General features: G+C 45.6%; 1 protein-coding gene across 2 annotated transcripts; it reads left to right on the top strand.

Moving 5' to 3' along the window:
* Window positions 1–6779: 6779 nt before the first annotated feature.
* On the top strand, window positions 6780–16160 carry GLRX (glutaredoxin). 2 transcript variants are annotated; one of them, XM_031448615.2, is made up of 3 exons: window positions 6780–7104; window positions 13188–13303; window positions 14887–16160. In XM_031448615.2, the coding sequence occupies exons 1-2, from the start codon at window positions 6898–6900 to the stop codon at window positions 13299–13301; spliced, it is 321 nt and encodes a 106-aa protein (XP_031304475.1). In that variant the 5' UTR covers window positions 6780–6897; the 3' UTR covers window positions 13302–13303; window positions 14887–16160. The 2 variants fall into 2 exon arrangements, with proteins under 2 accessions (XP_031304475.1, XP_010992265.1); XM_010993963.3 differs by having other exon boundaries at window positions 6784–7104; window positions 14890–16160.
* The last annotated feature ends 8115 nt before the right edge of the window (window positions 16161–24275 follow it).

The following is a 24275-nucleotide window of genomic DNA, read 5'->3' as shown; positions in this document are numbered from 1 at the left end:
AAACTGACACTAAACTTCAGATTTATGAGTTAGCCCAGCAGAACTTAGATCAGTAAACCGACACTTATCACACTTAGATTTGTGACTTAGCTCGTTAGCCCAGCTGGGCTTTTCCTTCACACACTGAATTGTGCCAGCCATGAAGTGCTCTACTTCCACACTTTTGGTTTTTTGTATATTATGATTTAAGCCATTTTGAGCTGGGATTCCTGCTCCCTGGAGCCAAAGGCATCTAAGCAGATGCAGCAGGGATGGACTAGTTCAGAAACCCTCTTTGGCCCTGATGTAGCTACCTTGGGAAGGAGGCACCAATGAAAAGAAGACCCTTGCTCTTGATGGTGAAAACCGGTGGTAGACGATAGAATCAGCGTCATGTGTGGCAGAGAGTGAGGGGATCAATTACCCAACAGCTGGGCTGTCTCTTCGTGCTGGCCCTGAGAACTCAGGTGTGAACAAAAATACTGCAACCGTATCAGTAAACAAAGAATGCTGAAACCAAGTCATCAGCGGCCGCCGCCACCCCCCAGTGAGGATAGGCCTGCAGCCCAGCCTCTGCAGCCACTCACAATGGTGCCCTCAGAGCGGACTCAGAATAAGAAAGGACAGGATACTGGCCCTAGATAGCTAGGTGCTTGTCAAAGGAATGAATTCAGTGAGCCCAAACATTTGTTTCCTCCCATACATAGAAAAGCACTAAATTCTTTAACTTGAGATGCCTGCCTTTCTTTAGATAACAAGCAATCTTTTATTGTTCCAACTACCTGGTCTTTGTTGCAAAGCTCCTATACATTCTAGCTCCTCCCCTACCTCTTTGGAGCAGTCCCTCAGAGCGATCTGAGAGGCTGTCATCCCAGCTCGAGTCCTCCCGCCAAATAAAACATAACTCTTAACTTTTAGGCTGCACATTTATTTCAGTGGACACGGGTATCAAGGACACATCAGTGCGCTTAGGGAAGACAGCCCCGACCTGGGTGTGGGCGTTTGAGCCAGTTCTAGCCCAGGAGATAAACGGGAAGTGTGCTGGGGGAAAGCATGGAGGAGGAAAGCCCTGGCTGTGCCACCGTCTGCCTCCTACCTGTGAACACAACTGTGTGAGCACGAATACTTGGACTGGCTGCAGCCAACTGGCAAATGTGAGGGGAGGGCCAGGAGAATCTCAGAGACACTCAGCCAGAGCCCTGGATCCCTGAGCCTCTGAGCCAACTGCCTACACCTGACTTCCTGACAGCCAAGAAAAACAAACCCCTCTAATCAAAACCAGTTCCAACTGGGTATTCTGTTGCTTTCTACCTAAAATATCCAAACTGATAAACCCAGTTAGAGGCTGGGGCAATAAAAGCTGGGGTATTATATTCTGCTTATTTAGATGATATTCTGAAGTCTAAATCTACATGCCTTCCCTCATAAAGCCCCTTAGAAGGAATCCAGGTCACAGCCCAAGGGGAATCCTTAACCCTCCATCTAGTCCCCAACCACATCCATCCCAAAGAAGACAGGTAGGAAGCCCTGTGAGATACCCTACCTTGGCACCAAGAGCTGGGAAAAGAGAAACGTAATGCTGCTTCCTTCTCGCTGCCCCTAATAAAGGGCTTAGTGATTCAGTTAAGGAGAAGAGAGAAAGCCCTTCCATGAAGCCGAGAGCAAGAATAAGATCTAACTGGTGAAACACCTGGAAAGGCCAAGCACACAGTCTTGAACTTAAATGACAGCAAGAAACCTCAGTAGGATCCAGGATTAGTAGGTGACACGCTATCCCTAAACTGAGCCTGGATCTTAGAAAGGGTGGCAACTTTCTGAGAGACTTTCCAGCTGTCTCTCTCCCCTCTCCCCACCTCAAACCCCTAGTGCTCTATCCACAAGCAGCTACACTCAATGCCAAGTACCCTCTGTGTCGTTCTTGTGTTTCCTGCTCCCTCTGCCTGAAGTGCACTTCCCTACCTTGCAGACTCGCAAACATCTCATCTCTCCAGGTTCAGCCTAGCTCATCTCTGTCAGCCTTTCCCCAAGCACCCTCCAACTGGGAATGATCACTCTCTTTTGTCACCCTAGTGCCCATACAAACTTCTGTTACACCACCCAGAATACATTGTAACACTGTGCTCATTTCCCATGTCTGTTTCTCCCCAAACTATGAACTCCTAAGGACTGGGGCTGCATCTGATCTTTGCGTCTGGCCCAGAGTAGCTGATTAATAAATGTTTGTCATCCTAAGTGAAGTAAGCCAGAAAGAGAAAGAAAAACACCATATGATATCACTTATATATGGAAACTAAAAAAAAAAAAAAAAAAAAAGACACAAATGAACTTATTTACAAAACAGAAAAAGACTCACATGAGGGGCCAACTGGTGCCTGCTGAGGCCCTGTGACCCCCAAACTTCCAGCCCTTAGGCATCTGCCTGCTCCTTTCAGGAGATAAACTCCTGCACAATTAACAGCCTTGGGAAATGACTAGTCTCACTGTAGGTCAGGCTGACTTGTCACAACCCATGTCTCCCCCTTACCGGAGTCATAAATTCCACTCCCTTGCTGTGTCAGCTCACGCCTCCATCTTACTGGAGTCGTAAATCCACTATCCCTCCATATACCAAAGCCCCTTAGCTCACTTGTAGCCAATCAGAAATCTGTTCCCCTGTTCCTTTGAGTTCACAGCCCCTTCCCCAGTAAAAGACCCTGCACATTCAAACTCAGTGGACACACAGGAACCTCTTGTCTGTGCGGCCTGCTGTGGCCTATAGCAGCATACCTATTAGACTTTCCTTTGTTCTTAAACTGCTCCCTTTCTGGTAAATGCTTCTTACCAACCCACATCACCGGCCCACCACCAAGTGTCCCCCAACATCACAGATACAGAAAACAAACTCATGGTCACCAGGGGGGAAAGGAGGTAGGAAGGGATAAAATAGGAGTTCAAGATTTGTAGATACTAACTACGATATATAAAATAGATAAACAACAAGCTTATGCTGTATAGCACAGGCAACTATATTCAATATCTTGTAGTAACCTACAATGAAAAAGAGTATGAAAAGGAATATGTGTGTATAAGTATGACTGAAACATTATGCTGTTAACCAGAAATTGACACAACACTGTAAACTGACTATACTTCAATTAAAAAAAAAAATGTTTGTAGGGTGACTGCCTGGGTGGATGGGTGAGGACCAGTGTGCATCCGGGCTCTGGTAACACAGAGATAAGAGCCCCTTTCCTGCCCTCAAGGGACACACTGTAGATGACAGAGAAGGAATAAAAAAGAACAATGCAATGGGATGAGTCAGGGCACAGCACGTTGTGTGAGCTCAGCTGAGGGGCACCCAGTCCAGTGGGGAAAGGAGGTATGTGTTCAGGGGTACTTCCTGGTGGATGGTGTTGGGCCAGCAGGAGGCAGGCACACAGGAACAAGAATCAAGGGCCTTCTAGACAGAGAAGCAGGTCCAAAGCAACCAAGGTGTGAGCAGCGGAAGTATGGTGATGGCTCAGACTCAGTGTCGCTGGGATAAGGGAGAAATGCGGGGAAAAGGCAGGGACGACTGATCACAAGGGGCCACATTCCCACTAGGGAATCCGGAATTTCTCCTAGAGAGAAATAGAAGGCTCCTAAGAAAAAGAGAGAATGCTGCGGGGTCCACAGACTTCTGGCAGATTCCTACTCCAAAGCCCCTCAGGTGTCCAGATGCTGCCCTTGAAAGGTAACAAGAAACATTCCTTTCCTAGTACACACCTGCCTTAGCTGAACTAACTACCCTAGATAATGATCACCTATACAGTGCCTGGAAGCCTGACCTCTGGAACCAGCCACAGCCCCCACCAGCCATGTAGCCCTACCTTTTCACGAGGCCCCCTTCCCTATTACCTTACCATCCACCAATCAGAGACTTGTACCCGAGCCGATCACGCACTCTGACCCTGTGCTACCTGAGGTAACCCTCCCTTACAAAAGATCTCAGCAACCGACCCACGGTGCACACACAGGCACCCCTCGTCTGTGTGGTCCGCGGCTGTCTATGACAGCATACCTAGTAAACTCCTTTCCTTTCATTCTTTGTCGTTGGTAAATTATCTTAAGGCCTGCGCACAGGCCTGCGAATCCCACAACAAACACAACAGGATTTACACATATAATGATCCCCCCAGCAGCAGGGTAAGGCCAGGCAACGAGGCCGAGGTGGAGAGCCTAACAAGATCTTGCAAAGAGGTGATAAGGGCTGGACCCAGGCAGGGGCGGTCAGACTGGGGAGGCACTCAGCAGGCAAAATGGTCAGAGCCCGGGCACTCTGCGTAAGTGAGAAGCAGGGGGCAGGGGAGGAAGTGGCAGTAAAGACGCCGCCCTGGCTTCTGCCCTGGCCAAGGGCAGACGACAGTACTCACAGGAGGTGAGCAGCTCTGCTTGACAGGAGGAGAGAGGAGGGTGGCTTCCCTGAGGCTGAGATGCCTGAGGAGCACCAGGTGGGTCTTCTCAGGAAACAATGAACTATCAGTTACTGAGGCTCAGGAAAGAGTTCAAGGAACTCATCAATGAAAAGCTGATAGCTGGGGCCACTGTGCACAGAAAATCTTTCAAGCAGAGTGTATACACAGCGCGAAGAGGACCCAACCCCAGGGCATACCACAGGTGCAGGCAAAATTCCTGAGGAAGAGGCCGAGTCAGAATATCCAGGAAAACAAGAAGCCACAAACGTTCATGATGCCACTGCAAGAGTATTCTATGCTTTGGATTCTTCACTCAGCCAAAGCCACAGCATCTTCTGAGAAATGGAGAAGACGCCCCCTCTTTGCCATCTGTTTGTGCTCCATGTCCCATGAGAGGCCTTCTTCAGCTGTGTCCCGGGGCCCTCTCTCCTAGGGCTTCAGACACCAGCCCCTGGGGCCGAGCTGTCGGGCAGAGAGCAGAGCCTCTATCTCTGCTCCAGGTACCCAGCCCCGACAGGGGACCCAATGCAAACCGATCCTTTGGGAGGTTCACTCCACCGATTTACCAAAAACTCCACCCCCACACTCCTGAGTGAGTCTCAGACAGGACACCTGTCTATGCTGTGAGTTAGCAACAGGAAGGTCATGACGGATGTCCGCTCAAGGAGTTTCAGCAGAACGGCTGATGAGGAGGTCAGGTTGCAGTGAGGTGAGGAGAGGGTGGGAGGAGGGTCAAGTATAGAAGGCGAACATACCAGCAAGTTCCATGAAACGTTGCTGTGACAAAAGGGCGGAGGCAGGAAAGCAGGGTCCAAGGAGATGGAAGGTGGTTGATGGTGGTTTGTAACAAGGGAGGGACTTGACCAGAGTCACAGGCTGAGGACAAAGCGCCAGCAGAGGGGGAGAGGCGAACCCCAGACACTGAGAAGAGACTGAGTCTGAGGGAATCGCCAGTGCAAGGCGTGCTGGGGAGCCTCAGGCCAGTGAACACAAGGCTACCGTGAAGAGACCCTGGGCTTCCGGGGAGGCACCTGACCACAGGCATCCGAGCTCAAGGAAGGAGACCAAGAGAGATGGCAAGGACTCCACCACAAGCTTATCCAGCAGAGAATGAAGCTGTGGTGGGGAGTCCCGCGCCCTGAAGAGGACGGATCACCTCAGGTCTCCCTGCCCTAGTCTTTGTGTTGACAGAGACCTCACTTCTTAGTCCCTCTCTGTGACTCAGAATCCGGGCTTCTCATTTTCCCACTTAATTTTAGTTATAACTAGAGCTTCTTCCAGGAGTCAGTTTTCTTCCCTTCCCTCCATCACACTGTGCTTGGGATTCTGACGTAAGGATCAGTGAAGCATGAGGCTCTGGCCCGGGCCCCCCACTCTGGAGATACTCTAGTCTCAGAGTAAAACTTCTGGGGAAAAGGATAGTTCACCTTTAAAGGAGGTAGTTTTCCTGGTTTTGCTTGTTTAACTTACTGCACTCAGAGACGGTCAGAACTGGCCCTGGAACACAAGACTCTGCTCCCCCGCTTTAGGAAGTGTGGTCACTACAGGAAAGAACATTGCATCCTACAGTGTCTTTTATCACTCAAGGTGAATGGGGTCACTTATTACACCACTTTGACTCACAGTCACACAGAGAAAAAGACCCTCATTAAATCTGCAGTTTGAAATTAGGGTTTGTATTGGAATTTGCTTCCGTGCTAAACTGCTGTTCAAGGACCCCAAACTCAAATGTTTGTGGATGAAGAGCAGGTGTCTGGAAGGTGTGAGCCGGCTCGGGGGTCTGTAGCAAACCCCGCCTCTGTCTGCCTTCTCCAAAGGACAACAACCACTCAGCCCCAGCTGCTGCCACAAATGAAGGTGACCTGACTTCTCAGGGTGAGGTTGCCAGTCCAGGTTCTTTTGTGAAATCTCCAGATGCTCACATGTTGGTAACTAATCCCATTAAACAGTCACAACAACAAACAATGCCAGCCAAGCGAGACGGGACAGAGTCACAATTTCAATTTTGCTTCATCTAAAGAGATTTCAGTGCCTTCTGTTTCTTGAATGGTTCATGTGTTGTTTTTTTTTAAAAAACAAAAAAAAAAACTGTGTCTCTGAGACGGCAAAGATTTCAACAAAGATTTGACTCTCGTAGGTCACTGCCTGCTTGGCCCCTCCCTGGGGGAGGCTTCCCCAGAAAGTGATGTGACTCTGCTTTCTTCCCAAGGACAGGCGCTCCTGCAAGCACTGAGGACAAGGATACCCGGGGCATAGCTACTGATGATGACACACAAATAGGCGTTCCTACGAAGCTCTAGCTGGTGAATCACTCCAGACTGGAATGACTTCAGGGCTGGCCCTTTAAAACTCATGCATGCTGCCAGGCAAACTCCTCCTCCAGGGAGGTTCCTTTAAATGAGAGCCAGCCGGCTGGGCCTCCGTTTTACACCCGATCAATACCTGCAATTGAGGTTTCCTCCCCGGGAGGCAGCAGCCTGTCAGCATGGCTCAAGCGTTTGTGAACAGTAAGATCCAGCCTGGGAAGGTGGTCGTGTTCATCAAGCCCACCTGCCCCTACTGCAGAAGGACCCAGGAGCTCCTCAGCCAATTGCCTTTCAAACAAGGGCTTTTGGAATTTGTCGATATCACAGCCACCGGTGACACCAACGAGATTCAAGACTATTTGCAACAGCTTACAGGAGCCAGAACGGTGAGTGTGGGGTTTCGTTCTCAAAGGTTTCAGAAAAGGGTCCCAGATTCCTCTTGTTGGGGCTGTGAACTGGGTACGCCTGTGCCTTTCTCTAGGACACCGCTAGGGCTCCGTCACTCAAGACGACGGGAGGGCTGCTCGGGGTGGGGGAGGGCGCCGGAGAGAAGACACTGCTTCCTTGAATGGGTGGCTGGACTGCTGCCAACGTGGCTCTCAGATCAGAGCAGGGAGCACAGCTGATTGTGCTGGGCGTCAGGGTCAGGGGCCCAGCAGCTGTCCGGGAGTCACCGAGCAGCTATCTGGAGTCTTTGTTTTAAGCACTGCTGAGAAATGACAGTTTGAGTTTGCAGGGCTGGGGTGGAAGGAGGGGTGGAGGGGCCACGTGTGATCGGTACATTTCTGTTGTTGAACAAGAATCGCCTGCACTCTTTCCTCTGTGTTCACGTGGCCAAGTGGGATTTGCTGTCCTTCAATCTCTTCTCTAGGCTCTTTAATCTTAACCTAATCAGCTCATTCTCCCATATCGTATCTAACTCCTCCCACTGGAAAATAACGGCTCATTATTGCTCCTTGTTCTAAATGAACAAGGTACTTCCAGGCCTGTCCTATAGGGAGTACAGCGGCCAGAGTTCCGGCCGGCTCTCACAATGGCTTGCTGGTGACTTCCTGGCAAGTCACCACCTCTGTGACTTTCAGGGACCTCCTGGCTGCAAGACCAGACTGGAATAGGCAACCTCTGTGTCCCTTTTGCTCTGAATAGACAGTGGGACCCTAAGAATGGCTCTCCTCTATCTGAAAATGCTTCCTCTTCCTCAGCACCTGCGGCTCCTGGTGGGATGGCCAGCCAACCAGATCACCAGTATCAGTTCAGGTGCTGGGGATGGTGAGTGATGTCCCACCAGCTCACCCAAGCACCTTTCAGGATGCACATCCTAAGGACACAGTGCTCACAGAAGTACATATTCTAGTTCAAGTTTAGTTTGACTTACAGGGTTTTCTCTGGGTTCTAGGTGTCAAGCATAGGAGGTTGTTTGTCCCTAAATCTGAAGTCAGAAATCGGCATTCTGGTGCAGAGGGAGGAGAAACATGCTACCCTGTTGCTTCCAGGGCCCCAGCTATGAGCTGAGGCCCCTCATTTCTGGAAAGTCTGGGAGTGGATGACATTGGTGAGAGAGCCTCTTGCTGCTTGGCTGGACCACCAGCTGCACAGGCTGCTCGGGTCAGGACAGAAGGGCAGTGCCAGTACTTCCACAGTCCCCACAGTGATCGATCCCTCTCAGTCAGTGCGTCCCAAATGTTGCACATTAGAATCACCTGAGCAACTTTAAAAGCTATCCCAATGCCCAAGTCACACCCCAAGCCAATTAAATCACAATATGGGAGGTGGCAGCTGGGCATCAGCAGTTCTAAAGATCCCTAGGTCATGGATACAACCATTGAGTCTTGAGTAAGTTCTGGAGATGTAGTGTCCAGCATGGTGACTACAGTCAGTAATACTGTACCGTAGGCTTGAAATTTGCTGCGAGATTAGCTCTTAAGTGTTCTCACATTGTGTGTTATTAACTTGAATGCAGTAATCATTTCATAATACATATATATATATCAAACTGTGACATTGTACACCTTACATATCCACAGATTTGTAAGTTATACCTCAGTAAATCTGGAAGTGAAAATAGAGTTTATTCCCCATCAAAAAAAAAAAAAAGATCCACAGGTAATTCCAATTTACAAGTTTTGGGAGCTACCTGTTTCAGCTTGGAAGCATCCATTCTCCAGCCAGAAAAGCAAACCTCTTCATGCATTCATTCAAGTGTTTGCTTTTTGTTTTCATTTCTTTGTAAAGCAACACTTTTTCTTCTAGTGATCTTTTAAGTTTGGTTCTGAATTTTTAAAAATATTTTTAACAGGTTCTTGAGTCCTGAATGCACCCCTCCAAGGGGAGGAACAACTCCTTCAAAGCTGTATACTCCATGATCCCTACCAGTGAAGGGTTTCTATTTGAAGAGACTGAAAGCTTGAGAGCTGTTGCTGTCTTGCTTATCTCGTGATGCCCTGTGGTGCTGTGCACGCAGCAGGAGCCCAGTGGGACTTGACTGAGTGCAGGAAGATAGGCCTTCATTCAGGCCATGTACTTGGAGAAACTTGCTTAGGTGTTGCTACAGCCACAGCTCCTAGATCAGCGCCTTCACTTATTCCTTCCCTAATGCTCTTTATGTAAATCCAAGTTCCTGACCTCTCTTATTTCCCTTCTCTCTGAAGAACATTTCTGAATACTCCTAACAAGGCAGATCTTTGGGCAACAAATTCCCTTAATTTTTGTTTGTGTAACAAAGTCTTTATTTCTCCTTCAATTTTGAAGGGTAATTTTGCTGGATACAACAAATATTTTTAAGCACCTACTATACTAGGCACTTTTCTGAACACTGGAAATACTGCCATGAACAGGACAAACAGAAATGCCTGCCTTTGTGGAACTTACATTCTAGTAAATCTAATAAATAGTATGTTGGAAGGTGGTAAGTGATATGTGCTATGAAGAAAAACCAAGTGGGAAAGGGAAATAGGCTGTAGGCAACAAGGTTCAGTGTTAACTGGAGCCATCAGGGCCTCACTGACTTAAGTAGATCTCTAAAGGAAGTGAGGGAGCAAGGCATGCAGAAATTTAGGGGTAGGGCACTCCAGGCATAGGAACAGCGAGTGCAAAGGTCCTGTGGCAGAAGCATGCCTGGTCAGGAGGCCTGTGTGGGTGGAGCATTATGAGTTAGTAGATGAGATCCGAGAGATCGTGGGTTATAAGTTGGCAAGGTCTTCCAAAGTATCTTAAGGACTGTGCTTGTGCTGGGAGATAAGATGCCAAAAAAAGGGTTCTGAGCAGAGTAACTCTATCCGACTTAGTTTTGGAGACCGTGGGGAAAGGAGACTGTAGGAAGGCCAGGGTGAGGGTTGAAGACGCAATCAGGCAATCTCCAGGGCAGAGTTTTGTGCACAGTCTGGCACAGAAGCTGGGAGACATCTGGAGCCTAGAGCAGTAATTCTGATGAGAAATGATGGTGGCTTGCACCAGGGAATAGCCGAGGGGATGCTGAAGAGTGTTGGGCAGCAGCTGGTAGCAGCTGCTGAATAACCCTAGAGCACAGAAGATGCCCCCAGCTGGGGCTGGAGGAAACCCCCAGGGGAGTCAGGGCCCCAGTGTTCCCATGCTTGCTTTGCTGGTGGTGGTTCTCTGCTTCTGGACAGTAACGGACTCCGGTTCCTCCAAAGAGGGAGACGGCTGCCAGGAGGCGAGGGCACAGAGGACACGTCTCCTCTTCCTTCCTCAGCTGTGTCAGCCACTTCCTGTTTTGTCACCACAGCCCCCACACTGTCCTGTTTAGCCTGCTGTTCATGCCCTCTGGGGGAGCCGGGAATCAGTGTGGTCTAAGGAGGTTTTGCTGTTGTCTAGCCTAGAGGGTGGGTGTAAGGGCAGCGGGGCCTTTCAGCTCTCAGGCAAGCCAGCTTCTGTGCCAGACGGTGTGCACAAAACTCTGCCCGGAGACTGCCTCATTGTGTTTCAGGGCCTGTCTTGTGCGGCTGGAGGCTGCTACGGAGCTATGGGTTTCCAAAGCCTCGTTATCCTGGGAGGAATGAACTGCCATAGTGCCAAGCAGCAGTTTGCAGAAGTGATCCCTGGAGCAACCGAGTCAGTATCACCTGGGAACTTGTCAGAAATGCAAATTCATAGGCTGCAATCCAGGTCTCCTAAATCAGAAACTTGGGCGTGGCAGGAGCAGAAATCTATGCTTTAACAAGCCCTCCGCGGTGCTGATGCACATTCCAGAGTGAGAGCTGCTGTCTAAGGAGGGGACTCCTTATTCCTCAGGGCCTTCTCTCCACCTGACTTAACTCAAACCCCCATGGCCAGCACCCCGTCAGAAGTGCAGATGTGGCAAGTGGTAGGAGGGGTGACAGCTGCTCAATTCTTTTTGAAAATATAGAAGTGCAAGAATGAACATATCTCTTCCTTATTTCAAGCTCAGATGATTTTTATTCCTTTAGGCAATGCCTTCGACAGAAAGGGCCCTGCAGTGTAATGACAGTTGAATTACAGGAGGATTCTGTTCTATTTACTGTTACTGGTGACCACAGCCAAGTGCTTCTGGGGACACCAGAAGCCAGGAGTCCCCCAGCACTTTGGGGAAGTGCTTTATTGGCTCTACCAGGATCCAGGGGAAAGCTTGGGTTTCTGACCTCATCTTTCTGGGCTATTCTTTCAGCTGATAAAAGAGTGTTGCCTTTAGGGTGCTTCCATTTGCAAAGCCCCCACCCAGGCGTGCAGTGCGGTGGGGAGCAGGGGAGACGGGCAGCATCTTCGGAGACTGAGGAGGACACGACCAGGCTTTCTTGCTGGAATGCAGTCCTGTGTGTTCTGCCCCACTCTCAGGACACAGGAAATAGCCGTAGAAACATGGTGCAGGATTCTTTTTATTTTTGTCCTTAATTGTGAAAGCCTACTTCCACCCAGTCCCCCTTCTTAATAAAAATACAGTAAGGACTTATCTGAAATAATTCAGCCCTTTTCCTCAGCTCTCACTTTTTAAAAAATTCATCTGAACACGCACACCAGTGTTCATAGCAGCGTTATTTATAATTGTCAAGATACGGAAGCAATCTAAATGTCTTAACAGATGAATGGCTAAAGATGTACATATATACAATGGAACACTACTTGGCCATAAAAAAGAATGAAATGTTGCCATTTGCAACAATATGGATGGACTCAGGGTATTATGCTCAGTGAAATAAGTGAGACAAAGAAAGATAAATGCTGCTTATCACTTAGATGTGGAATCTAAAAAATAAAACTAGTGAATATAATACAAAAGAAACAGACTCACAGATACAGAGAACAAACTAGTGGTTACCACAGGGAGAAGGAAGTGGGGGGGGCAGGGGTCAGGGATTAAGAGATACAAACTACTACGAATAAAATAAGCTACAAAGGTATCTTGGACGACACAGAGAATATAGTCAGTAACTGTATAATAACTATAAATGGAATATAACCTTTAAAAATTGTGAATCACTGTGTTATACACCTGAAACTTGTATATCAACTATACCACAATTAAAACAATTCATCTGAATTACTATGCATTCTGGGGAAAATCAAAAGCTCTAAAAATGACTTACTGCCATCTTTCACCTCTCCTGCCCCTTCTGGTACGTTCCTAGTGTTCCTGCTTGCTCCTGACCACTTGGGGGACCTGTACTGTGCTTGTTTCTTCACTGTAGTCAGCTTTTCTGTAGCACCCTTGGCCTGGAATTTGTCTGAGCCACAGTGATAGGACTCTCCCCATCCAGGATGCCAAGGGCCCTCTGGAATCCTGGCATGTGCCCTACCTAGAAGCAGGGAGCAAGCCCCAGTGTGACTCGAGATAAACACACTCAGCAGGTAGAGTGACTGTGTCCGCCTGGGTGACCCACCCATTCCAGGTGTGAAACCAAAGCAGACATGTGTCCTTGCTCCCAGAGCTGCAGCATTTACATATCTTAGGGTGGGCGAGATATTTAAGGAGGAGATTCAGATACCACCACCCCTTCCCCAGCTGAGGACAGAGCTCACAAAAGAGAGAGAGGACTCTAATAAACCATGAGTCTAAAAATCAGGGACAGAGAACTGCTGCAGATAACTTCCCAGCTGTATTTAGAAACAAACTCCTTCCTGGTTTCCATGGCTCAGTGTACAGGCTCAGGTGTGGTCCCAGCTGCAGAGAAACCAGAATTCAATCAGGGAGGTCCAGCTGCAGCCAACCAAAACTCTTTCCCTGGAATGAGCTTCTGGAGAGTAAACTTTCTAAATCTCTGACAAGTGAGACAATCTCATACACAGCACACTCAACTTGAAAAGCATCTTGGCTTAAAAACATTCTTGAATAATTTTATGCTGGTAATAAAGTTCTGACCTGAAAGAGTGTACATGAAGAGTTTGTAAAGTGATTTGAAAGGTTTTGGATCACGGGAAATATTTAGAGGAAGGACAAAGTATCATTCTTCTCTAATAATGAAGTTCCTTACATGTCTTGGCTTGTTTGCTTTTTTAGGTACCTCGGGTCTTTATCGGTAAAGAGTGCATAGGTGGATGCAATGATCTAATGAATATGCATGAGAGAGGGGAACTGCTGATGCGTCTAAAGCACATTGGAGCTCTACAATAATTGTGAGTGACTGGTGTCGCAACGCTGGGCCAGGAACACCAGGAGATGGTGGAATTCTACTGCTGTGTTTTATTGTAATTTACAGAGGCACTCTGGCTAGGGCAAAAATGATCTGGGATGATCTGAGAAACTGATGTCATGTCTGAGTTTCCCATTTTAAAAATACTGATTGTGTCAATGGGAGGAAATCGTTTCACCCAACCTTCATTTAACAAATATTTATTTAGCCCTTACTATGTGCCAGACACTGTACTAGGCACTGGGAACACAGAAATGAACAGAAAGACAACATGGAATTTATATTCTAGAAAAGTAGACAGATCAAAAACAAGAAAGTAAGTAATTCCCGAAACAAATGAATGTGGTAGAACATGGCAGGGGGTAGGGAAAAAACTTGGCTAAGATGGTCAGGGAAGGCCTTTCTCGGGGCTGGCTGGTTGAACAGAAAGAGACAGCCATGTAAAGATGAGGGAAAAGAGTTTTTCAGGCAGAAGAAATAGCAAGTACAAAGGCCCTGAGGAGACAAGTGTGGAATATTCAAGGAACAGAAAGCAAGCAAGAGCAGACTGAATGAAGGGCAGTAAGAAGGGAAAGTGGAAACAAGTGTTCCTGACGCTGGAACACACAGGCCATGGTAAGCAACTTGGATTCTCCTAAGTGCAATGTGAAGTCAAGTTAATTTTTGCTTTACCTGGGTTCATGCTGCGAATCAGTTCAATCTAATTGGCTTCCAAAACAAGAGAGCAAAGTTTTCTAAAATTGTAACCTAAAGGAGATCTTTGGATGAATGGAAAAACCACAGGGTGATGAACTCTTCAGAAAGGAACAAAGATATTTTGGGGGGTCTGATGGGCTCCCCTCCCCTCAGCTCTTGTTAGCTCAGCTAGTTTCGAACCAGACCATGCCACTGACTCATTTGTGGAAAGACTCAGTGTTTGTTTCTTTAGCCAAAGGAGAAATTTGTGGTGCTTAAATCAAAATGTTCTTTGAGCAGTATTTATTGCCCATTAATTAATAACTAACCCTTGAGCAATGAGTACATATAACTTGTGAAGATTACTCAGAACAGCAACAGAAGTGAAAAACAAGATCTGAAAAATGCAGCTGAATCCCTCGAAATAAAAGTCAGTATTATCAAACTTTCAACACAATTCTGCATCATCATTACACCAAGTGAACACAATGTTTGGGTTAGCTTTCTGGCCTCACCCCATGCACTAAAGCACTCAAAACCCAGTTAACTGTGGTACTAAATGTTTCCTACTCTGGAACACTTTTTAGCAATTTAGGCTTAGATTAATGGAAGAAAACTAATGACTTTCCTGGGAAGGTAGGAAATACCATTTCCCCAACTTCTTCTATGTTGGGGTAGGCATGAGAGTACCCCATATTCACTGGGTCTCTTTATTTGCATCGTCCTTCATAATTATATGCTCTCAGTATTTTACTGGCAACTGCATCTCCAGGCCATCTGTAACCGATTGTGTTTAAAAAGCAAGAGTAAGTGTTCAGGCGATGAAAGGGAAATAACGAGTATTGATTTTTCCAAGGAAATTCAATTCTATTTTTTTTTTTTTTTCCCTAGCAGAGCAGACCCCAGGCTGATATGCCCTTGAGAGCTGGACAGCATTGCAGATAATGACAGCACTTGGCTGGTGTACGGATCCGGGGCTACTTTTACCCAGCTACTGCAGCTATTTACTTAAAATTCTGAAACATGTTAACCAAAAAAAGGGAGTGGGGTTTGGTGGGGCAAAAACAGCCTATTCTTCTTTTGACTCGGTATTTAAAGCAGACCAGCTTGCCCCAAACCACAGGTCTGAGAAGTTTGATGGATGTCTTGCGATTCTTGTGCACTGGCCCTTTGGGTTCCAAAAGACTGTAAGCTTTGGTTTAGGATTTACTGGCTGACCCAAAAGATGCTCCTTCTCTTTGGTGCATGTTTCTTTCTAACTATTCTCCATGTGCTGGGACTCTACCTCTTCACCAGTGTTTCTCAACCAAGTTTATCCCAGACTCCGTACCTAGGATGAATCTATAGTTGGTTTTCTGTCCCTGCCCGAAAATGATTTTGTTGAGTTTGACTTTATAGAGTTTGTATTATGAAATCAATAGGTATTGTGAATGTGCTCTCTTGAACTTCGTGTGTCTCCCCAGTCACCATCTCCACCCACCCCATCTTACCCTGAGAGTCACTGCCGTGAACTAGTGTTTTTAACCTTGACCACTCAACAGATGTCATAGGAAATATTCAACACTTCATGAAGGGTCTGAGCACCCAATTTGAGAGACATCACATGAAAAGTGAAGCATGTTGGTCCTCACTTGGTGCTACAAGGATCAGAGGTACAAGTGGAGATGCTGTGATCAAGTGGCAACGCTCTGTTATGTAAGACGGTTGTCCAGGGCATCCCGAACAAGTGCGTATTAATTTGCTTACATTATGAACAAAAGTAAAACAAAATTTTAAACATTATCATGGAAAATTTATAGCCCCCATCCCAAAGACTGTGTATGTTAAAGTAGCTAAATTTGGGAAACACTGTTCTAAATGATTTTCTTTCTCTCCTTTCCCACCCCCACCCCATTCTACTAAAATTTAAAAATCTCTTATTATGAAGTCTGTCCTAGAATTGCAAGATTAATTTCCTTCTGTAGTCTCTACTGTGAATGGTTAATTTCTTTTCTAATAGAGGTACCCATGGATCACACAGTCATTTTTGTCCAATTCTTTTCTATGTTCTCCAGACCTTAAGGGATGGTATTAATGCAAAATATACCAATTTAAAGCTTTTTTTCATGTCTGTCCCCTGCGATTATAAATAAAGGCACATGCTATTGTCTTTCATTGAGTACAAATGGTTGGTGTAATTTTTTAAATTTCATATTGAAATGACAAATAATTTGAATATTTCAACACTAGCCCATCGAATAACCTTTAGGATTCAGTAATAGTCTTTCATTTCACATTCCATTTTTCCATTTCACCTAATACTCTTGTACTTTTGGCTTCCTCTCCCTTTCTTTATGGACCCTAATGTCTCCCTTCAACTGTGGGTGATCAAGCAGGTTACACACTGCACAACACTGAATGCCACCCCTGGAGCCTGTGCAATGTGCAACCTGATGGCCCCTGATCCCCTCCAGACCACTTGCCTGCTCTTTTTCTCACATTTCTGTGTCCTTGCTTGTTGTATTTCTTGCTCCTGAGATCCCATTTCTTTGTTCCTCTTCCAAACTCTGCTCTCAACACCTGATTTACAGATGGTCTCCCCCTTGCCTACCCTCTCCTCTCACTGCCTTTTGATTAAAAACCATTTTTCCCTCTTCTGTAATCCTAATGTACGCTGCATATAGCTACACCACAACTCTCACCAGGTTGTGTTGTAGTTAATCATCTGTACTGGTCTCTTGACAGATTCAGAAATACTTAAAGGCAAGAGCCTCGATTTAAAAATCTTTGTATGCCCAGTTTCTAGCACAGAGGATCTATTTTATCAAAGCAATACATGTGGTTTAAAATGTCAAACAACGCTAAAACTCTTTCCTACTTCACTCCTACCAAACTCCAGTCCTGGTCACACATGTATCAATTTCACAGGTGTTTAAACTTATTTAGAAATACTGTAAAATGTATTAAGATATATATGAGAGTGTGTAGAATGCATACTTCGATTTAACACCCAAGTATCTGCCTCCTAGGTAAAGAAATAAAGCATTTATATAACATCTTGCTTCTAAGATACCTTGGAGGTTCATGCGCCCCTTCCAAACATATCCCCTTCCTCCCTGTACAGAGGTAATCACCTGTTTGTTTTTGTTGTAATCATTTTGATGCTTTATAGTTTTACTCCCTACAATATCTCCAAGCAAGACATTTTAGTTTTGAAAAGCAATGGCAAACAACAATCTAGTTGTGTAACGAAAGGGCAAACATTATCAGATGGGCAATCTAGTTGTGTAATGAAAGGGCAAACAATATCACAATCAGATGAATGGCTCCGGGAGGCCAGCTGAGCAGAGGCTCTGAGTCACAGACTGGCTCCTGTTTCCTTGGTAGTTTACCAGAGAGGTGGTCCTGAGTGAGTCCTTGGAAACACTGGGAACCCCAGGATTGGGGAGGCTGTTGAATGAACAGGTACAGGGCTTCCCCCCTAGAAACAGTGGTGGAAGTTGGCTGCTCCACACCTGCTGCTTCCATGGCCCACCTCCAGCTTTCAGGAGCAGGTGAAAGCACACCTCATCTGCGGGAGTGTGGCACCCTCAACCAGCCAAGGGTGCGGCATGGAGAACAGAAGTACCGTCAATACAAGGCAGGGTAAGTACAGAAAAGGGCCTGCTTCAGGCTCATTTAAGCATTCTGTCCTCAAGTTAAAAAAAAAAAAAAAAGGCACAAGATTGCTCTCAACATGTGGAATTTCACTGCTCCAGTCTGGACTCGTGGCCATCTGAGCTCAAGCCCAGCTCTCTTCCTGGGATCTCCCGTTACTATCACCCTAGGGATTTCGCCTCCCTCCATCCTGGGTTGGATCTCCTGTTTCCCATACCCCATATATATTTTTGTTACAGCTAAACTGCTGTCACAGAGACGTAATGCTATGACAGAAGCTTTTTTCTAACAGTTCTGGGGCAGGCAGGTGGCTCTGCTCTGTGACGTCACCATCAACCCAGAGGTTGTATGCACCACTAACGTTCACACCCCATGGGCCACAACTTAATCTTTGGCCCCACTAAGCTGCAGGTAAGGTTAGGCAATGGTGTCCCTGCTGGGAACCCCCTGCCCAGCTAAAACTCAGGGAAGTCTACACCAGAAGAAAGAAGGGGAGGAAACACCTTCTCAGGAAGTCTTCCCACATCATACTATTTAACATTTCACTTGGCAATCTTATCCCTAGTCCTTTATTTTTCTCTATAGCATTTATCACCTAATATGTTGTATAATTTGCTTATTTATTTTATTTACTGTCTGTCTTCACCACTAAAATGTAAGTCCCCTGAGACCAGGATTTGTGTCTATTTATTTACTGCTGTATCTGCAGCATCAAGAAGATTGTTTAAAAAAAAATAAAAAAAGAGACTGCACATAGTAGGCACTTGATCAATGTTAGGTGTTTGAATGAATGAGTGAGTGAATGAGTGAATGAATGATTAGATGCAGATCACCCAACTGTTAGCTCCTGGATGTTTTTCTTTGGAGCTGTTTGGTTTCTCCAGTTTTACAGCTGGGAGTCAGGCCTTGCTGCCAGGTTCTGGCTGCGGAATAGGGTAAAGGGATCTGGCAGCCCCCTGGTCAGTGTGCAGGCTCTCATGTCCTCTATCTTCTAGTGGCTTCTTGCTGAGTAATTCTGTGTGGTATGCATGGATAGAAAGCACTATCGTCCAAAGAACATCAAGAAGTTGGCACAAGGGGTTGGCAGAGGGAAGCAACAGAAATAACTAGGCAAATAAATTCACAGCCAGAGCTCTATTTTTTCTGTTCACTCTAAGAAGTAAGTGATTCAATCTCCTGCACGTGTCTCATTTCAATAACTGTCTTCAGTCTGCCCCTTCCAGCCTGGCCCCTGGAGTGGGACGCCTGACAGCCATTCTTCCCAATTCAAGGTTGTCAAAGATGGGTAAATCTGTCTGTGTGGTCTAGACCACACTGTTGATACACCCAGTGAGTATTATTAGGCCATTATCTTGACATGTGCTTATAAGAGGAAGCCATGCTAATTCACTGTGTCGTAACAATTTTTAGTGGGTCCTGGGAAGTATTTCAAAGTATTGGGCTCCTGAGATATTTTAATTAAAATTTGCTTTGTTATATTGATAGTGATCTTGTCTTATTAAACACATTGGACATTTGAAGGGGCAGAATTTAATCTTACTAATTAGTAAAAGAGAATTCTGGCCTGGTCTCTTTAAGCGTAAGTGATATTTAAACACAGGTCTATATTTACACACAGATTTCTATTTCCTGTCCCAGGTGACTTTTCTAGCGAGCTGTGCAGAGCTAAAGAGAGGAGGAGAGATGAAGAGGTATAGGAGAGCCAATGACAGCGCCAAACTTTGCATAACCTCTCTGGGATTACACCTAGTGCTCCTGGGGTTTTATTCCTAGTGGCTCTTCCTGGTCGTTGGGGTCCTCCCTCCCACCTCGCAGACCTGGAGATGCTTGTAGGAGAAGGCGGAGCAACTGCCCCTCACTCTTCTCTTGTGTGCCTTGTGAAACTTGGAATAGTTCATACATAAAATTGCAGGTGGTTTTTAAGGTGGGGAGGTGGGGGTTTGGCACTGCCTTTCCTTATTATTCTGCCAAGTCATCCTGAGGACTGAGGACAGATGCTCTTTAATATAATTTGCCCTGGCTCTAACTCTGGTGAGATTACAGGGACCAAAGGGCCCACTCTAGGAGTGGAGGACAGACAACTCCTGGGAAACCCAAATCAGAGAATTCAGCTAGAACCTGTCCCCCAACACCGAGCTGTTTCCCAATATCTAGCGAGCTGTTTCCCAATATCTAGAACACACTCCCGCACGTGTGGCAAGAGTGGGTGTGTAAGGCTGCCTCTGAGTGCCCTTAGTCAGCCCACTGATCAGAAGCCTGGAGACTGGAGAGGGCCAGAGAGGGCAGGGGAAGACAAGGACAAGTCTCAGGCTGACTTCATAAAGGGAAGAATGTGGGTGGCCCTAGACACACCACAGGCTGACCAAAGGGGAGCCCTGGTTCTCCCCACCCAGGAAGCCTGAGGCAGGCTGTACCAGTGAGGGTACAGTGTGGCCTTAGAGCACTTCTGAAGCCAAGTTACCCCACCCTCTTGCATTCAGGTGCAGCCCAAGGGTTGATGAACTGTCCTTAACCCAACTGGAGAGATTCCCCTTGCCCAAATGGATGGATCAATAGATGCAAAGTGCTCCCTTAAATGCCCCCGAGCTGGCAGGAGAAGGAAATCCCCCCTGTGTCAGCATCTGAGGAGTGAGGGAGACATGTTTCCACTAACAGGATGGTCTTCAGTATGAGGACCCTTTCTCCACTGATTATTCTTTGACTAGAGGAGAGTGGGTCCTGTGACCTGCAGAATGCTGGGGTGTCTGAGGGTTAGTGAGAGGGTCAGGGAATGTACATGGACATTCTGATTTTCCACAGGTGTATATAACGAGATGCCACTCCATGTACCTTTCACTTCATCCATGTTTTCTAATATTTGCATAAAGGTGAACAACAGGTTTTCCCAGTTAAAAGTTTTCTTGGTTTGTTTTCTTACATGGCAGTAGCAGCAGGGAATAAAACATTAATTCATTTAAAGGATCACTGCATGTACGTGTAATTATGTAGTCAAAACATTTACTTTTTTAAAAAAATCCCAACATTCATAATAACTTTTGATTATTATTGCTGTGTGAGTCAATGGCTAAAGCACAGTGACTACACGTGGAGAGGCTGTGCTCTGCCCCATCTTCTAGTATGGAAAACAGAAAAAGAAGGGGAGTCCGCGAATTTGGAAATACGGCAGACACTGCCCTGTACCAAAGAGAGGGCTAACACTGGTGGTTCTCAGTCTTCCTACCTATACAGATCAGAATCTAAAAAACAGCTGTAGTGTAAAGGCAGTATCAAAGAATGGTTAACTCATACCAAAGTCAAGGTCTGAGGTATGCCCGATGTTTCCTAGGCATTTTAAAGAGGCTATGTAACACCTGCATGGGCTGAAACAGGTGAATGTGAGAGTCTGCAAGGTACGGTGATGGAAGCTGAGAGAGACCCAGCTGCACTCACTGGGTGCCAAGCACTAAGTTTGGAACATGTTCTCACTCACGTGATCCTGACAGCAGCCCTACAAGCCAACTACTGTCATCATCATTTCCATTCTAAGAAGGGAAAACTAAGGCACAGAGAGGTAGGTTAAGCTGCTCCCGGTCTCTCAGCAGAGCCAGGATTTGAGCACAGCAGGCTTCCAGGAGCACATTCTCAGCAGCACTCTGCCTTTAACGAGGCCTTTCCTTGTAAAGGCGACCTACCTGCGTTTCCTGGTTTACCTGATTGACTGAAGAAGGGCCTCCCTGGGCCTCTGGGCTCAGAGCCACAACTTCAAGAGATGGTTTGATAGCTTCCCCAGCACAGACTGTCCCTTAGCTCAGTGTTTCTCAGGGTAGGATCTTCAGAACACTGGGTCTGCCGCACGTTAAATTTTACACGAAGAAAGGGGCTCCGTGGTCAAATGTGTTTGGGAAATGCTGGGCCACACAATATGCTGGCCTGCAGGGCTTGCGCTCATGTGGAGAACCCAAGCTTTTTATCTGATAAACTTTAAAAACTCACGCTACTGAGGACTTCCAGTCTCCAATGCGACACCTGGGAAGCCTGGAAAGTTGCCACTCCATCCTAACAGAAAGGAAGCTGAACAAACAGAAAACTCAGGAACTCTTCTTAGATCCGTAAGAGAAGTGAGGTCATAGGGCAAACTACTGCCCTCCAAACTGAAGACAATGCCAGGCAAATACAGAGAATCTCAACTCACCAGAGCAGAGAGCTCCGTGAGAACTAGCGCTGGGGGAGGGAAACAGCTGTAGTCATCAACTAACAGCTGGAGGCTCCGAGTGCACAACTCTCAGAGCTGAATACCAGGGCCACCTGGTCGTCTGGGCCCACACTACCATGAGTTAGAACCTGGAGTTCTAACGAGGGTCTCGCAGTGAATATGGAGGAAAAATTCTCGTGCTTTCAGCAGGGAAGGGGAAAGGGAACCATTTTCAAATAGGCCAGAGCATTCTGTTCTCCTTAACAAAGTCTGTTCTCAAGAGGTAACCACTGTTTAACCAGAGCCTAACATGCTGGGGTTTTATCAGAGCCAACTGACCTGGGGGAAAGAAAAAACTCAGCTCCAGTCCCCTCTGGCCTTCCCAGGAGAAAAGGGAAATTCACAGCTCCATTCTAGCCATCCTATTCTCAGGCAGGGCCCCCCACCCCTGGGTGTGGGGACTAAGGTGGACTCAGTGAGGCTCAGTCCAGAAGCAAAGGCTCACTAAGAACTGAGGCCTAATCAAAGGACTGGGATAGGCTTCCCTCCCTCCACAAGTCTTCTCATCACAGTACTAATAGCCTATTTACAGCAGTCACCCAGTGCATTGTGTAGGACTATCAAGGGAAAATTACAAGTTACATTAAAAGGCAAAAAACACAGCTGGAGAGATAGAGAAGCATTAGGCAGGGATGTTGGAATTATGAGACTGGGGATGTAAAACAGCTAAGATGAACACACTAAAGGCTCTAATGGATAAAGTAAACAGCATGAATGAACAAATGGGCAATGTTAGCAGAGAGATGGAAATTCTAAGAAAGAAATGCTAGAGACTGAAAGCAGTGAACCCAACTAGATGTTGTGTACAAGAACCCCATTTAAAGACACATATAGATTAAAAGACACATATAGATTAAAAGAAAATGAATGGATAAAAATATACATGTCAACACTAATCAAAAGAAAGCAGAGCAGATTTCAAAGCCAAAAAAGTTACCTACTAATTTTAAGCAGGGCAGACGTCAAAGCAAAGAACGTTATCAAGGATAAAGAAAGGAATTACATAAAGATAAAGGGATAAACTCTCTAAGAAGTCATAATCCTTAACTTGCTGTGCCCAACAACAGAGCATCGAAATACATGATGCAAAAATGGACAGAACTACAAAGAACAGCAGATGAATTCACTATTGAAGTTGAAGACTTCAACACTCTTCTATCAGAAATGGGTAAATTCAGCAGGCAGAAAATGAGTAAGGTTGTAGTCAAACACACCATCACCACCAATCAGCTGGAATAATCAGCATCTTATAGACCATATCCAACAGCAGAATACACATTCTTCTCAAGTTCACATGGAACATTCACTGAGATAGACAATACTCTGGGACATAAAAACACAGTGACAAATTTAAAAGAACAGAAATCATACAATGTCTGCTCTTGACCTCAATGGATTAAACTAGAAATCAACACAGAAAGATATCTGGAAAATCCTAAAATACATGGGGATTAAACAACACTTCTAAACAAAACATGTGTCCAAGAAGAAATCTCAAGAGAAATTTAAAACACTTTTTACCTAAATGAAAATGAAAAGACAGCTTATCAAAATTTGTGGGATACAACAAAAGCAGTCTTTACAGGGAAATTTATACCATTAAACGTATGTATTAAAAAAAGAAGGATCCAAAATCAGTCATGTAAGTTTCTACCTTAGAAAACTAAAAGCCTCAATTAAGCATAAGAAAAAAAAATAATAATTAGAGCAAAAATCAATGAAATTGAAAACAAAATCAATAAAGAAAAATCGACCAAACAAAAAACTGATTCTTTGAAAAGATCAGTAGCATCAATAGGCCTCTAGTCAGGCTACCTAGAAAAAAAAAAAAGAGAGAGAGAGAGAGAAAGAAAGAGAGGACACAAATTACAAATATTAGAAATAAAAGAAGGTACATTACTAGATTCCATGGATGTTAATGGAATAATAAAGGAATACTATAAACAACTCTATGCCTGCAAATTTGGTAACCTAGGTGAAACAGACCAATTCCTTGAAAGACAATTTGCAGAAACTCACACAAAAAGAAATAGACAGTCCAAATAGGGCTATATCTACTAAAGAAATAGAATCAATAATTAATAACCTTCTAAAACAGAAAGCACCAGGCCCAGATGGGTTCCTTGGTAAATTCTTTTTAAAAAATTTTTTTTATTTTTTGTTTTATTTTATGTTAAATAAAGATATTGGGAATTGAACCCAGGACCTCATGCATGCTAAGCATGTGCTCTACCACTGAGCTATACCCACCACTCCCTTCACTGATGAATCTATCAAACATTTAAGGAAGAAATTATATCAATTCTCTACAATCTCTTTCAGAGGATGGAAGCAAAAGTAATACTTCCTAACTCATTCTATGATGCAGCATTACTCTAATAGCAAAATCAAAGACTCTGCAAGAAAACTATAG

This window comes from Camelus dromedarius, chromosome 3 (assembly GCF_036321535.1).
Source record: "Camelus dromedarius isolate mCamDro1 chromosome 3, mCamDro1.pat, whole genome shotgun sequence".
Lineage (NCBI taxonomy): Eukaryota > Metazoa > Chordata > Mammalia > Artiodactyla > Camelidae > Camelus > Camelus dromedarius.
This window is presented reverse-complemented; position numbering and strand designations above follow the sequence as displayed.

Coding starts and splice junctions, on each gene's coding strand:
- GLRX (XM_031448615.2), top strand. CDS start 6,898: ATGGCTCAAGCGTTTGTGAACAGTAAGATCCAGCCTGGGAAGGTGGTC. Junction 7,105..13,187: donor AGCTTACAGGAGCCAGAACG/GTGAGTGTGGGG, acceptor TTGCTTTTTTAG/GTACCTCGGGTCTTTATCGG.